Raw genomic sequence first — 16,496 nt, 5'->3', positions numbered from 1 at the left:
AATTTTGTATGGGCAGAAACAAGCACATGAATATGTAACTGAAATACAGATTTTTCTTTCCACAGTGAATAGTAGGCAGCCAACCTACATACTTATGACATATCACCATGGAAATCAAGGTATTTTAAATAACACCTCACAGTTGCAGCAGAAAACTCAAAATATTATTGATTCTTACCACTACCTTAAAAAGCATGTTAATTATTGGATCTGCCACCAGATCTTATTTCATGAAGTCCTAAAGAAGCACAGGTATTACTATGCCACACTTTTAAGATATTTTAGGGCAACAAATTAGAATAAATTAAAAAATTTTTAAAACAGCTAACAGGTAATAACTTCACATTTACTTTAGCTTTATTCAAATTCATTGTTTCTTTCATGCATTGTAATGAATCAAATCTATTTAAAGGTCAGTTTGAATATATTTAAAAATTAATTTCCCCTTATTAAGTAAGAAAGCTGCATATTTAGCTTTTAGGTCAAATTAATTAAATGAACAGTATGATGTCATTAATTTTAACTAATAAGAATAAAAAAGAAAATTTCAGTAAAAAAAAAAAAATATATATATATATATATTTTAGGGCTGAGGGTATGCTTAGTATGCACAAGGCCCTGGGAGTTCTGTCCCCAGTCTAAATAAACAAACAAATAAATAAATAAATTTAATAACTGTTTTTCAGCACAATTAGTTTTCCTTTCAATCTTATGTAATTAATCCTATAACTTAAAAAGTTTTCTGAGAGGGACACAGGCTGTGTTAAGATTTCCAGCTAGATCCAAGCACAAAAAAAGTGAAGAATTCCTGTTCTACGAAGAAAGTGAGATTACACTGAAAAGCTCTAAGGTAACAGAACAGGTACAAAAGTGTGTTTACCTCTGATATCCTAAAGTCTTTCCACAGTATTAAAATACTTCACAGATATAAATTATTTAGTAACATCTTTTTCAAAACACATTGTTCAAAACCACAATTCAAAATGACTTGCAGCAGAGCAAGAACTGAGCTAATTCACAGCAGCAGTTCTGAATGGTATCATCCTCCTATTTCACATGGACAGAACTGCCTTATATCAGGGCCTTTGGGCTCATCAGAAACTAAATTCCAAAAAAAAAAAAAAAAAAGAAACTAAATTCCTTGGCTGTAGTCCAGGACAGCCTCACTTTCTATCAAGTTCTGCCCCTAGAGAAAGTGTTAAGAGTGACTTATATTAGCCCTGGATTTAAAAAAAAAAAATACTTACTTAACAGAAGTTTTGTTTTTTAGTGTGTGTGTGTGTGTGTGTGTGTGTGTGTGTGTGTGTTTTAAGAGTAATCCACTAATTTGAGTGCTTGAATCTGATTATAAGCTTGTTCACAGCTAAGTTTATAGCACCAGAATACTGTAACAGATGTGTTTAATAACCCAGGTTCTACCGACATGGGAAATCCTGGATTCCTAAAACCTAAGGGAATTAATACCATCCTAGACAAAAGGAAAACACTACAGGAAAAAGTAATATGATATATTGTTAAAGCAACTTTATTTAATATAAATATTTTGAACAAGATCAAAGAAACTACCTGATCCACACTGAATCAAAGTTCAAAGGATTGTTTCTCCCCTCTAAATATACAAGTGGAAAAGATTTTTCAGAGGAATTTTTAAATTATATTTTTCATTATATTTTCCCTTCTATGATCCTCACTGATTCAACTTGTTTCAGCACCAATGTAGTAACTTTCCACAAGTGAAAGGCTCTTTATTGAAAAAAATATATATATATTTACAACATATAACACCGGTAGAGGAAAAAAACTAAAAGTATCTATGATAGTCATCTCTGGATGGCAGAAGATGAAAAGGGATTTTGCTTTTTTACATAAACTGTATATTTGCGTAGCATAAAATATTCATTCAAAGCAAAAAAAAAAAAAAAAAAAAAGTGACCCTTGCAAAAATAATAAATCACCAGAACATTCTCACTCAAAATAAGCAAATAGCTTTGTGACTGCTATTTGCACTTATTTTGCTTCTGACTTAAATGGCTTTACAATCTAGTTGAGAAGACCTAACACAAATTTGTAGAATAATTAAATCATTGAAAGATTCAGTCACATAACAAATGGTGAGAACAAGGATTTTTAGGATTGAGGGGAAGAAGAGCTCAGTGGGAGCCTAAGCAGTTGGGTGAAGCCTCAGAGAGGAGGCTGTAAGCCCCACTGGGGCAGGAGCCACTGCTGAGCTGTCTGCCAGTGTCCAGCTCAGGGTGGCTCATATTCATATTTGCTGAGTGAGTGGTGAATGAGAGAATGTGGCCTTGAAGGACATGTTTCAGGAGATTGTGAGAAACCTTCTGCAGTTAGAGCAAAGGAAAAAAAAAAAAAAAGGTTTGGAATTCTGGGTTATAAACTACTACAGATAAGGACATTTTCAACTTTTATAGTTAACAGAATGAAAGTGTGTCCTAGGCAAAGGCCTTAAGCAATAATATGCTAAGTGACACAGGGTGTGATAAGATGTGGCCAGACCAGTATGGAAGGGATTGCTGCAAGTGCTATGTTGAGAAAGGCTGATCTGGATCATCACAAGGAAATGGAAAGAACAGGGATCAGAGGAGCAAGAAAACTTGTTGGTAGATCCTACTGGGAAGAAGAGGTGAAAGGGAAGGATTTCAGTCCTTTCCACAATCTCGTGCCTGGGAGACATGAAGAATGCTTTGACTCTTCAGTGTTTCTTCATGATCCAGCAAACATTCATTGGTGCTACTGCATGAGGGTTGTGAACCTCATAAGAAGGAGCAATTTTTTACTTCCCTGAGGCTTTCTTTTTTTTTTTTAATATTTTTTTAGTTGTAGTTGGACACAATATCTTTATTTATTTTTATATGGTGCTAAGGATCGAACCCATTGCCTCACACATGTGAGGCAGGTGCTCTACCACTGAGCTATGACCCCCAGTCCCTTCCCTGAGGCTTTCAATTGACTGAGTCCCCAACATGTGTCGTGATCTGTGCCAGACATAATGGGGGACAATAAAGACAATTCCTACCCTGCAGACACATGAGGGTAGGAAACAAGCATCAAAAGTAAATTAATGTGGCTCCTAGACAATGTTTGCTTTCCTCCTGATTGCTGCTTCTTTTTTTTTTTTTCCAGTCTATTTTTTTTTTTAAAGAGAGAGTGTGAGAGAGAGAGGGAGATTTTTTTTTTAAGAGAGAGAGAGAGATAGAGAGAGAGAATTTTTTAATATTTATTTTTTAGTTCTCGGCGGACACAACATCTTTGTATGTGGTGCTGAGGATCGAACCCGGGACGCATGCATGCCAGGCGAGCACGCTACCACTTGAGCCACATCCCCAGCCCCGATTGCTGCTTCTTGATCTCCATTGTTTCCAACCTAAAACAGGATCTGAACCCCAAACAGACTTAATCTAGCCCAATGCCCTGGCACAGAGTAACCAGTATGAAAGAAAATTTACAAGCTTTTAGGCTTAAATTAAGTAAATTACTCACTTTATTTTTCCTTAAATATTTCATTATATAACTGTACATATTCTCCTAGATCCCATATGTGCCTTAATTAATACTATTTAGGTGAACTTTGCAGGACATGTCACCTCTCCAGATGTGCTAGATCCTACTTGGAGTTGATTAAAAAAAAAAAATTCTACCAAGAATTCATTTTATTCATTCATTCAATTTTTGCTGTTGGAGGACTGAGCTTGTGAATGCAAGGCAAATGCCCCCCTACTGATAACTTAGTTGGAAGATTTTTACTACAATAAAGGAAGAGATAGGCTCAGTAGAATACCCTAGAGAACCTAAAATTGTCCAGGAAAAAAAAACGATGCAAAAACAAAAGGATGGTTATTTGAACAAGAGCGAGGACTGCTGTTAGCAGGGGATTTCCACTTAATCTTTCTCTAAAGAATTCCAAAAGAAATCCTACTTTATCAGTCCTTTATCTATGCATTTCTCAATCTTCCCCTCCAAAGAAAGCAAACTGGGTACAAATCTCTACACTCCAAGGCAGGCACAGGAACCATCCCCCATTCTGCCTAAAATATGTGATAAATTAACATTACTACAAAGAGTTGCCTCAAATAAATTCTCATTCTTCCTTTCTGCTCCTATACATCTTATGCATCTGGAATACCTTTAAATTCCGAAACATAAATCAAAGTACTTATTTTAACAAGGCTATTTTGCAGGATTAAATCAATTGAGTTGTTTATCCAATGGGGACACATTTAATTAACATACTTAAAGAGATGCAAACTTAAGACTTAAAGTCTAAACATAAGTGTATAGACAGGGTCATGTTGGCAGTAGCAGTAGAAAAACATCTTACAAAATAGGGAACAATCAGATCATAACAATCAATAAATGGGCCAAGGAACTGAACAGACACTTCTCACAAGATGATAAACAATCAATCAACAAATACATGAAAAAATGTCCAACATCTTTAACAATTAGATAAACGCAAATCAAAACTACATTAAGATTTCATCTCCCTCTAGTCAGAATGGAAGCTATTAAGAATACAAACAACAATAAGTCTTGGCGAGGATGTGGGGGAAAAGGCACACTCATACATTGCAGGTGGGACTGCAAATTTGTGCAGCCAATCTAGAAAGCAGTATGGAGATTCCTTGGAAAACTTGGAATTGCACCACCATTTGACCCAGCTATCCCACTCCTTGGTTTATACTCAAAGGACTTAAAAACAGCATACTACAGTGATGCAGCCACATCAATGTTTATAGCAGCACAATGCACAATAGCTAAATTATGGAACCAACCTAGATGCCGTTTTATAGATGAATGGACAAATAAACTGTGGTATATACGTACAGTGGAATATTACTCAGCATTAAAAGAGAAAAAAATCATGATTTTTGCAGGGAAATGGATCGAGTTGGAGAATATCATGCTAAGTGAAGTTAGCCAATCCCAAAAAACCCAAGACCAAATATTTTCTCTGATATGTGGATGCTGATCCATAATGGGGGTGGGGGATGGGAGAACATGGGAGGAATGGAGGAACTTTAGATAGGGCAAAGAGGAGGGAGAAGAAGAGAGGATGGGCATGGGGGTAGGAAAGAGGGTAGAATGAGATGGACATCATTACCCTAGGAACATGTTTGAAGATACGAATGGTGTCACTCTACTTTGTGTACAATCAGAGACATGAAAAATTGAGTTCTATATATGTTCTATGAATTGAAATGTATTCTGCTGTCATGTATAACAAATTAGAATAAATAAATAAATTTAAAATTTCCTGGATAGCTTTCTGGAATCTAACACTGATCTAGTTTTTTTAGGAGAAGGGGCATGGGTGTCACTATATTACAGATAAAAGATATAGTCCCTGACCTCAAGAGTTTATAAGCAAATTAAGGAAGTCATTATTTCAAGTGGCATAAATATTAGCAAATTTACAAAGTATCACATGAATATCTGCTAAGTCACATGGTACTGATACTAAAGGGTCACAGAAATGGGGGAAATCGGAGATGGCTTCAAAGATAATGGAGGACTTCAGCTCAGGCTTGGAGGAAGGGAACAGTTTGAATTCATGGAAAGAAAAGACACTGGAAAAATAATTCAGCTTATTTTTTTTAGTTCTAACTTTGTGACCTCAAACAAGCCATTCATCATCTTTGCCCCTCAACCAATCTGCCGTTAGTGAGGGCTTGCTATATATAAGGTATTATGCATCACTTGAATAATGGGTAAGATTTTCCACTTTAAAAAACAGGGGAAACTGGTTTAAGATTAAACAGAGGCAAATCAAAACTAAAAATAACTCTAAGTTCACATGATGTAGGTATTATAAAACAAATGAAATCTGTTTTCTTAAAGAGAATTTTTAAAACTGGCTTCTACCATTTCACCATTTCACAAAAATAAACTCAGCATGCAACCTAAATTAACCACAGGTAGCTTTTTTAGTATTCAGATCAACCATAGGGTGGGGAAAATTTGTTTTTCCCATTATATTTTCAAAATCATGATGCTTCTTTCTCACATTTGAAACCACAGTTGTCTTTTGCCACTAAAAACAGTACTCATTCGACAGCTGTGGAAATAGCCTGTGCTATTCAATAGCTAGTTTATGACAGGGCATTGGATTTATCTAGCAAAAACACAACATGTGTATCAGTACTTCCTTTTGCCCTGTGTATTCAAAATCTCTGCCAAAAGTGAAAGAAAGTACAGATGGGCAGGATATCCTTCAATTATTTGGTTTGCTTTATGTCATTCCAGAGAGAAATCTAGTGACCAATTCACAGTTAGACATTAAAATTAAATATTTGACATGCCTTGGGTAGCAGGTCCTGGGGCTAAAAGGCTTGCCTTTCTCATCTGCAGTCTATCTGTCACTAGCAAGCTTGGAAGGCCTAAAACCTTTGTGTAAAGGGAAATGAGGATATCCTGGTTTTCCAGGATTCACGTACTACCTCCTCTATAGCTCTTTTTAAGATAAAGTGATTAAGGAGAAAAACATGCACATCATTTCCTAAAGACACTAACTGGAGCTAAGTACCTCAAAAATCTGTTTACATAAAATTACAAAAATTAACTAGAAAGTTAAGGTGGCATTTCAACGTTCTTGTCCACTTTGAAACAATGCTCAATGCACATGTGTATGTATATTAAGCCACTGTACATGCAATACATTTCAGCAAATATTCCAGGGCACCTAGTAGTATGTGTTGTATATTGTGTTTAGTATGGAGACTATGTCCATTAGTTTTTTTTTAAATTTTTATTCTAATTTGTTATATATGAGAGCAGAATGCATTAAAATTCATATTACATATATAGAGTGCAATTTTCCATATTTCTGCTTATATACAAAGTATAGTCACACCATTTGTCTCTTCATATATGTACTTAGAGTAATGATGTCCATCTCATTTCACCATTTTTTTTACCCCCTTGTCCCTTCCCTCCCCATCCCTCCCCTTTGCCCTATCTAGTCCATTAGCTTTTTTGTGGAGCCAAACCACTTAATCTCTAAAAGCCTCGTTATGGTTTGGATATGGGGTGACCTCCCAAAAGCTCCTGCAGGAATATGTTAATGTAGGAATATTCAAAAGTAAAATGATCAGATATGAAAACTATAACCTAATCAGTCCATCCTAGTTTGAATGGACTGACCGGGTGGTAACTGAGGCAGGTGGGGCATGGCTAGAGGAGTGGGTCAGTGGGGATATGCCCTGAGGGGGTTATCTTCCCTCTTTCCCTTTCTCTCTCTGCTTCTTGAACAGAGTAGCTTCCCTCCAACACGCCCTTCTGCCATGATGGTCTGCCTTACCGTGGGCTCAGAGTAATGGAGCTGGCCCACCATGGACTGAACCTTTGAAATTAACAAAAATGAACTTTTCCTCCTGTAAGTGGCCCTTCTTAGGTATCTTCTTGGGATTAATAATATTAATCATGAATGATTCAAGGTTGTTGTGGGGTTGGGATGGTGAAAGATAATCACAGCAAAAGGAGTTACATGTATGAATGCCCAGAGGTAAGAGTGCTCAGGAAAAAACAAAGATCTAAAAGTAGGTCATTTCAGGGGAATGTATGTGTGAAATATATAAACATACCATAAATTCATGCATTAAGCAGAGTGGCTACTGGAAATCATAGAAAAAGACATTCTGAGGAAAGGCAGAGCTTCGTCAGGGCAATAGGGTTGGGTGGCTGGTGAAGCACGGAGAAGCCCACCTGTCAGCAGCAGCCTGTACTGAGGGATCCTCTGAACTGGCTTGAGCAGGTAGTGCTTGAGGGCCAGATTAGCACAACGCGGGCTCATCTGAAAGGAAGAGACATCCAGAGTAAACACCATGTGGTCCAAGAAGCAAGAGACGCAGGTTCAAGAGCTCAGGAAGCCAAACTTGAAACAGCCAGCAACTGTGAAGGGGACTCAGAGATGCTCCCTTTCATGGTGAGGGACAGCTATTCACACTGTTCACAGCTATCATACTGCAAGGGAAGCCATAGCCAGACTCACCACCAAGGCCCACCTCTCCTGAAGGAGATCTCTGAAATGCCTGCTCCCAGAGAACACTTATTCTTGGCTCTCTCACAGAACATGATGGCTACAGTCTGCGTTCCCTACTCAGGAGTTCCCACACAGAGGGAAATTTGCCAATGTAGTTCTAACTACAAACCCCAAAGGACTAAGAAGGAAATGCTCAGCCCCCCAAATAAGGTGGCAGAAATAAAACCTCTGGGAATTGGACTCATATGATAATCAGAGCCTTGGGGTCAATATGCTCATAACAACAACAGAGTGGTGGTGGTAGGGAGACGCATAGAAACTAAAGATAACTCCAAGAGCAGACTTGGTAAGCATGCTTTCTCTTACAAGGCTGAGGATGCAAAAACCTTTTTCAGCTGGGCATATAGCTCAGTTGGTAGGGTGCTTGCCTCACATGCACAAGGCCCTAAGTTCCATCCCCACCACCACCAAAAAAAAAAAAAAAAAAAAAAAAAAAAGCCAGCCTCAGCAAAAAGAAAGGTTCTAGTCTCTAAATAAAACACAAAAACCTTTTTCAGATGAATGACCCTATAAAAATCAGTTGCCAAATAAAAGTATATGTAGGATCCAGGTGTGGTACACTTGTCTGTAATCCCAGTGATTTGGGAGGCTGATGCAGGAGAATCACAGGTTCAAGGCCAGCCTCAACAAATTTACAAGGTCCTAAGCAACTAACAGAGTGAGACTCTGTTTTCAAAAGAAAAAAATTTAAAAAGGGCTGGGGATGTGACTCGGAGGTAATCCCCACTACTCAATCCCCACTACAAAAAAAATAAGTACATATAGGAACTTTGATGGTGCTGGGGATCAAACATAGGGCCTTACACATACTAAGTATATACTCTACCACTAAGCCACATCCCAAACCTGGGACCACATTCTGAATTGACCTTAAAAGCATCTAATTCTGCCTTCAAAGCTCTTTTCCTCAGTATGTATAACAGACATACTGAAGCTCACCCATTCTCCAATCCAAGAGTTTACTTGGAGGTGGTATCAAAATGGCCAAGTAAAAACAATTCTGCATTCATTTTATTTGTACAGGGGCACACTACCACTGAGTTAACCCGTGCCTTTTTAAATTTTGTATTTTGAGTCAGGATCTTGCTCAATTGCCAAGGATAGCCTCAAACTTACAATCTTCCAGCCTCAGCCTCCAGAGTGGCTGGGAAAACAGACATGTGCTACAGCACCCAGCTTACACCTTTTTTTTTTTTTTTTTTTTTTTTTTGTAGCATAAAGACACCACAGGAGAGGAAAAGAAGAAAAATGGACTGCAAGTGATTTTAAGTCAAATTATTTGTCTATTGCACAAGTGAGAAATAAGTAATGTTGTTATATTTTTGAAGTATAGCTGGAATTCACTTACTCTTTTAGTTTTGAAACAAAGAAATAAATACAAAATATAGTAATCCAATCAGTAGAGTAGACTTTAAAAACCAAGTGTCATTTTATCCCTTAAAGCTTTGAATCAAAACAAGAAGTTTTAGATGATATATGCAATAGGCAGATGCTTAATTTTTCTCAACTTTGACATTGAAACTGCTATTTATTTATCTAAAGGCAAATGTAAATTCTATTTCCCTCTCACAGGTACAGGTTGTTGGGCAAATAAAAAAGTTAAAAATAAAAAATGCTTCCTAGAGAAGTCAGATTCATTGAGACAGAAAGCAGAGGGTGTGTGAGGGCTAGAGGAGAGAAAGGTAAGAGTCAATGTTTAATGGGTACAGGGTCTCAGTGCTATAAGATAGAAAGCATTCTAGAGGTATGGTTGCAAAATGATGTCCATAACCCTCTCAAACTGCACACTTAAACATAAAAAACGCCAGTGTGGTGGTGCACACCTGTGATCCCAGCAACTCCAGAGGCTGAGACAGGAGGATCATAACTCAGGGAGAATCTGTCTCAAAATAAAACATTTTTAAAAAGGGCTAGGGATGTAGCTCAGGGTGGAGCACCCCTGGGTTCAATCCCCGCTATTAAAAAAAAAGAAGCTAAGATGGTAAATTTATGTTTTGTATTTTATCAAAATTTTATAAAAGTCCTATCAAAATACTGTTTTCCAAGGGAAAATAGTTCAAAGGGCAATAACAGATTTTCAGAATTAAATCCTGTACACTGAGTTTTCACTATTTGATTTGACTAATTCCTTCTTTGATTTAGAAGGTGTTCTATTTTAACACATTTTTGGTTGCAAGCTTCATTTTCAATGACCTTAAATTATTATTAAAGCTCTAAAAAAAAAATAAGGCAAAGGAAATGTTCAACACTAGATGGTACAAATACCTCAAATTCTCTAACAACAGCAGCAAAGCCTGGGTTTTTCTTGCATTGCTCATCCAGCAAAGCTATATTCTTATCAAATTCTTTGATATATGTAGAATACATTTTTAGATATGGCCCCTTCTTTACAAAGATATCAGCAATTCTTTGTTGTTCGGTCCTATGGATAGAGGAGAGAGAAACAAAAATATAAAAGGAGCGTTGTTAGTGTATCCAAAACACATCCAATCAGAAGCAGACCTGTGCATGGAAGCCACCGACTATCTCCCTCTTTTATCCCCAACCTACTCTTCTCAAGTTCCCCTTCCGCCATCACATCTTGCCTGAACTCTGCCAGCTGACTGGTCTCCCTACTTCCATCCTTGTCCCCTATAGCCCATTCTTGAGTGCAACCTGAGAGTCTAAGAAATGTACATATCTTGTGCCCTTGAATGGTCCTCTATCACACTTAGGATAACAAACTCCTTCCTTCCTTCCTTCCTCCCTTCCTCCCTCCCTCCCTTTCTTTCTTTTCTTTATTTCTTTCTTTATTTTTCCCCTTCTTTGCAGTGCTAGGGATTTGGGGCACGCTAGGTAAGTGCTCTACTACTGAGTGCACCCTGATACCTAAAAATAAACTCCTTACCTTGGGGTGTAAAGCCCTCCAGGGACTGCTGCTGCCCACCTTTTGACCCAGGCCACCCTTCTCTCCCCTCTCCCACTACTCTCTAACACAATGGCCTTCTTAATATTCTTTGAATGTACCAGAGTTCATTCCCACTTCAGGCTTTCACTGTGGACATCCAGGCCTGGACATACGGAACATGGCTGGCTCCTCCTTTACACTGTGACATCAGTTTACACACTCCTCCTTCTCAGAGGGCCTTTCTTGGCCACCCAATCCTCATACACTACTCCAGCATTGTATTCATCCCTGCAGATCAGAAACTGCTTCTGATATTTGCCTTGTCTATTTTCTGGTCCTTCCCCTCTAAAATGCCTGGAAGCAAGTGCCTTGATGTTTTTTGTTTTTTTTTTTTCTGATGCTGGGGATGGAACCCAGGACAAGTGTTCTACCACTAAGCTCCATCCTGTCTATTCTGTGAAATATGATATGCTCTGCATAGTAAAAGCACAGACTAGAACACAATATATATAAACTCTTGTTGAATGTAAAATGAAATATTTCATTAACTGTTATTAAGAGTCAATGGGGGGGGGGGCTGAGGTCATAGCACAGTGATAGAGTACTTGCTTAGCATGTGTGAGGCATGGGTTCAATTCTTAGCACCATATATAAATAATAAATAAATAAAGGTCCATTGACAACCAAAAAAATATTAAAAAAATAAAGTCAATGGGAAAGTTAGGTGCAGTGGCACACATCTGTAATCCCAGTGACTTGGGAGTCTGAGGCAGGAGGATCAAAAGTTCAAAGCCAGCCTCAACAACTGGCCCTAAGCAACTTAGTGAGATCCTGTTTCAAAATTTAAAATGTAAGGGTGAGGGTGGGATGAGGGTGTGTGGCTCAGTGGTAAATTGCCTCTGGGTTAAATTCCCAGTACCCCCCCACAAAAAAATGTCAATGAAAAAATGTTATGTCAGAAACTTTGAAAAATAAAGAAAATGCTCCCAACCAGGTACTGGGGATTTAAACTTGAACATGTTCTACCACTGAGCTACATCCCAAGCCCCACAAAATATGTCAATTCAAAGACTTCTTAGAAGAAAAATATTTTATTAGAAAATATCTTTTTTTTAAAGATGTTGATAAATCTTTATTTTATTCATTTATTTATATGTGGTGCTAAGAATTGAACCCAGTGCCTCGCACCTGCTAGGCAAACTCTCTACCACTGAGCCACAACCCCAGCCCCAGTAGAATATATCTTAACCAAGGATTTGAAGAATTTTATATTAGCGTAAGGGAAGCTTTTTCCATATCTGTAGTTTTCATTATCCTGGTTTTTAGGAATGCTTAATATTTTCATACAGAACATCTATGGATCTAAATTTGAGGTAACTTTTAGTAAAAGCAAAAATATATTTAAATCCCCAAACACTTGAAGAAATATGCATATCTTTTAAAGACAATTCATATTTTTAAGATATTTTTATAAGGAAAAAATAAAGCATGTATAAGAATGTTTTTTTAATTATACTTTATTTTTATTATGACTTTTAAAAACTACTTTTAGTCATCTCTCAGTCCTTAATTGTGTGTTATTTTATACTCACGCTATAAATAAGAATTAATTGCTTATCTAATATGGTTCCCAACATGTAGAGGCACAACATTTCTAACATAGGCAAAGGTATTTTTCTGGATTGGGAAACTTTATCAAGAAACTAAGTGATGCTATTGTTTTTTTTTTTTTTTTTTGGTGGTATTGGAGATAGAACCAAGGGCCTCCTGCAAGATAGGCAAGTGCTCTGCCACTGAGCTATATCCCCAGCCCATTATTTTGTGACTCTTACCATTTTGTATTCCCCAATGGGCTTCAATAATATGTTCAATCCTCCTAGACCAATCTTTCTACAAATTTCCACAATGTCACTAAAGTTTCTGCTTCTTTTCCTCAATCCAATATAGAAAGCCTCCAATAATACCTTTTAGTATTTTCTTCCTGTTCTGAAATCTATAGTTTCCATAATGTCTTACATCTGTTTTTTTGTCTTTGGCAAACAAAACAAACAAACAAAAACAGTGAATGATCTCTTTCAAAATGCATGGGGCTGGGGTTGTGGCTCAGTGGTAGCATGCACGAGGCACTGGGTTCGATCCTCAGCACCACATAAATGTAAAATAAAGATTTTGTGTCCACCTAAAACTTAAGAATAACATTTTTTAAAAAATGCAGTTAGTTTCCTGACCTAGAAGATATATAAAACATTTTAAAACTTCTCTAGCGTGAAAATCTTGATGGGGGTAAATAGCTAAGGGTTAGAACACATGCATGCATGAGGCCCTGGGTTCCACGCTCAGCACCAAAAAGGAAAAAAGAAAAAGAAAGAAAAATCTTCATCATCAAAGGTCACTTATAGAAAGTTAAGACCATGGTGGTGGGGGGGGGGAGTTAAGTCTACTGAGTGCGGGCCCTTCTTGTCTGAGCAAGCATTACTGAAGAATTGTTTAAGTGGTATGTGTTGAACTCAATGGGTCAAGGTTATGAATTCTGGCCACTCCAAATCGTCAATCTACAAGTAATTGTCAAGAAAATTCAGTCTATTAAAACAAGGTAAGAACAACACCTTCCTGTCACAGATGGGGTTATGGCTTCACTTAAAATTGGAAAATTTGGGAGAGCCCAAAACTCAGTATATTATTTTTACCAATTCAACATTCTTTCCTCCAGTTCTTTCAGGAGATCCCGGTTGAGCTCATAGAGCTGAGGCAAGTAGTACAAGATCTGATTTAGGATCCGATCCTCAATCACTGGCTTCCCAAGTTGCCTGGAAGCATGGGCTACAGCATCCCGGAAATCCTATTATAGTTCAGAGGAGGAAAAAGAATATTATATATATATAAAAAACTTTATAAAAAGTATTCCCCCCATCACCCTCTTCCCTAAAATGATATAAACTGCAAAGTTCTATTTCCCACACAGAATAACAAATCAAAAGAACTCAATTCTTGCTATCCCACTTAGCAGACAGGAAATTTTTAAGAAATTACAAGGCTTGGGTAGATATTTGATTTTAAAACAGACTATATGATGTTTCTCTTAAACCTTTTAGTTTCGTCAGGAAGGTGTCTAGAAATTATATTGCAATTCTAGATTTTAAAAATACTCCAAAATCATAATATAAACACAACCATTTAAAAAGTCCTTAGGAGATCTTAACTGTCAGAAATATGAAGTCCATGTGGTCTGTTTTCAGAATATTGTATTTAGCTTTAATTGGGATGTAGCCCTTCCCTTTGCCCACCCCAATTTTAAAAATAGACAAGTGTGGGGGTGGGGTTGTGGCTCAGAAGTAGAACACTCATCTAGCAAGTGTGAGGCCCTGGATTCGATCCTCAGCACCACATAAAAATAAATAAAATAAAAGTATTGTGTTCAACTACAACTAAAAAATAAGTATTTTTTAAAAATTAGCCAATTGTGTGGATCACAACTCCTGGCTTCTCCTATCAGGGCGAGGGGGCAGTGCTGCCTTAAGGATAAAACAAGGGGGCTTCTCTCCCAAGTGTGCTTGCTCGCCAGACTTTGCTCCGTAGCACACCCTTCTACAGAAGTAAAGTTTGCTTTGCCTACTTCCAAGCACGTTTAATTCCTTGTGGTACTCTGGTATTTCTAACATTAACTAATTTTATTCTTTTTCTTCCTTCCTTCCTTTTTTTTTTTTTCCCTCTTGGTACCAGGGTTTGAACCCAGGGGCACTTAACCACTGAGCCACATCCCCAGCCCTTTATATATTTTTTCTTTTTAGACAGGTCTCACTAAGTTGCTGAGGATGGCTTTGAACTTGAAATCCTCCTGTCTCAGCCTCCTGAGCAGCCGGGATTACAGGTGTGCACCACCACACCAAACTACTTTTATTCTGGATTTAAAAGTCCCTCTTTTCATTTTCAGTGATCATTTCCCAACAACCAAAGCATTCTAGGTGAAGCATGCGGCCTCATTTTTCTCATCTGTTGAAGGGGTATAATGGTTATGAGACTTCAATTAGATACTACACAAAATCTTTTGCCATGCATATCATGTACCCTGCATCAACAAAACATTTTAACTTTAGATCTTAATTCCCCCCCTCCCTTTAGCCAACCTTTCAATATATACTAGGATTTGGACTTTTCACAAATAAGAAAATTTCTTTCACATATTTTTTCATTTTCTGTGCCCCATAAACCATCTGTACTGTGTTTTAATATGTCAACCCCATCACGCCCTATCACTCCAGATCTTGGAAAGGGTGGGGTAGTAGATAACTATTTGCCTAGATTTCCTTGTTCCCTGAGGGTGGGCCCTAGATGCAAGTAAAACAACAGTGGAATCTGAACGGAGGTCCAGAGGATTCAAAACATTTGTTCTTTTAGAAACAGTAGTTTTCAGCTGGGTATGGTGGTACACAGCTGTAATCCCAGTGATTTGGAAGGCTGAGGCAGGAGGATCACAAGTCCGAGGCCAGTCTCAGCAACTTAGCAAGGGCCTAAGCAATTTAGCAAGACCCTGTCTCAAAATAAAAAATAAAAAGAACTGGGGATGTGGCTCAGTAGTAAATTGCCCCTGGGTTAAATCCCCAGTGCCTAATAATAATAATAATAAACAATAAAAAAATCGTTTTCATTAAAATCTTAAAGCTAAAGTAGGGTGAAATGATTCTCATCATGCTTTATTTTCTTTTACCTTTATTTCCAACTGCTTTCCTTTAGGGATTCACTGGACAAATCAAATAAACAAAACAAAAGATACCATTTCCTCTCCTGATCCCTTCATGCCCCCAACCCATACATATGTTAGCCGTATTTCTTCTGGATAAAGCAAAAACAAAACAAACAAAACCTCATGATCTAAAAGTACACAAAGAAATTTCTAAAGTATGTTTTTTTTTCTTAATTTTTATTTTTTTGCAACACTGGGGACTGAAGCCAGGACCTTGCACATGCCAGTCAAGTGATGACCACTGAGACATGTCCCCTCCCCTAAGTATGGCTAGTCTAGATAAGTCAAACCTATATATATATATATATTTTTTTTTTTTTAAGAGAGAGAGAATTTTTTAAATATTTATTTTTCAGTTTTCGGTGGACACAACATCTTTGTTTGTATGTGGTGCTGAGGATCGAACCTGGGCCGCACGCATGCCAGGTGAGCGCGCTACCGCTTGAGCCACATCCCCAGCCCATCAAACCTATATTTAACAAGTGCTAAACCTCCCTCACTTAGGACTCAATACCTGAGATCATCTTTATTGGTTTTATTGTCACACTGGCCCAAAGGAAGCAGCTATAAACCAAAAGAACTAACCAAATTAAAAGAACTAACTTGTATAATTTAAAACAAGAATTTATAACTTGCATCAGCTCCAATCCAGAAAAACCACACAAAACATCTCCAGGAACCCAGTGGCTATTGGCCAAATTCCACCTCCCAACAGCTTGTTTCAATCATCACTCCCAATTACTAGGAGAAAATAGAGCTACTTAACACTTTTGAGAGTCATTAGATTGTCTGCTCTCAGGCAGACCCATAGA

At 37.6% G+C, this 16,496-nt stretch overlaps 1 protein-coding gene across 3 annotated transcripts in view; it reads right to left on the bottom strand.

Annotated features, from left to right (window-relative positions):
• The window catches only part of Fgd6 (FYVE, RhoGEF and PH domain containing 6), a 113,788-nt gene that overhangs the window by 35,125 nt on the left and 62,167 nt on the right, over positions 1–16,496 (bottom strand). For all 3 annotated transcript variants that reach the window (XM_071609630.1, XM_071609631.1, XM_027952511.2), the window contains exons 6-8: positions 13,631–13,782; positions 10,322–10,478; positions 7,720–7,807 (exon numbers count right to left, since the gene is read on the bottom strand). In XM_071609630.1, the coding sequence (XP_071465731.1) occupies positions 7,720–7,807; positions 10,322–10,478; positions 13,631–13,782 (397 nt within the window). The remainder of the gene's footprint in view (positions 1–7,719; positions 7,808–10,321; positions 10,479–13,630; positions 13,783–16,496) is intronic.

Source organism: Marmota flaviventris, chromosome 3 (assembly GCF_047511675.1).
Source record: "Marmota flaviventris isolate mMarFla1 chromosome 3, mMarFla1.hap1, whole genome shotgun sequence".
NCBI classification, from domain to species: domain Eukaryota; kingdom Metazoa; phylum Chordata; class Mammalia; order Rodentia; family Sciuridae; genus Marmota; species Marmota flaviventris.
The sequence above is the reverse complement of the archived record's forward strand: the minus strand, read 5'-3'. Positions and strand labels throughout refer to the sequence as shown.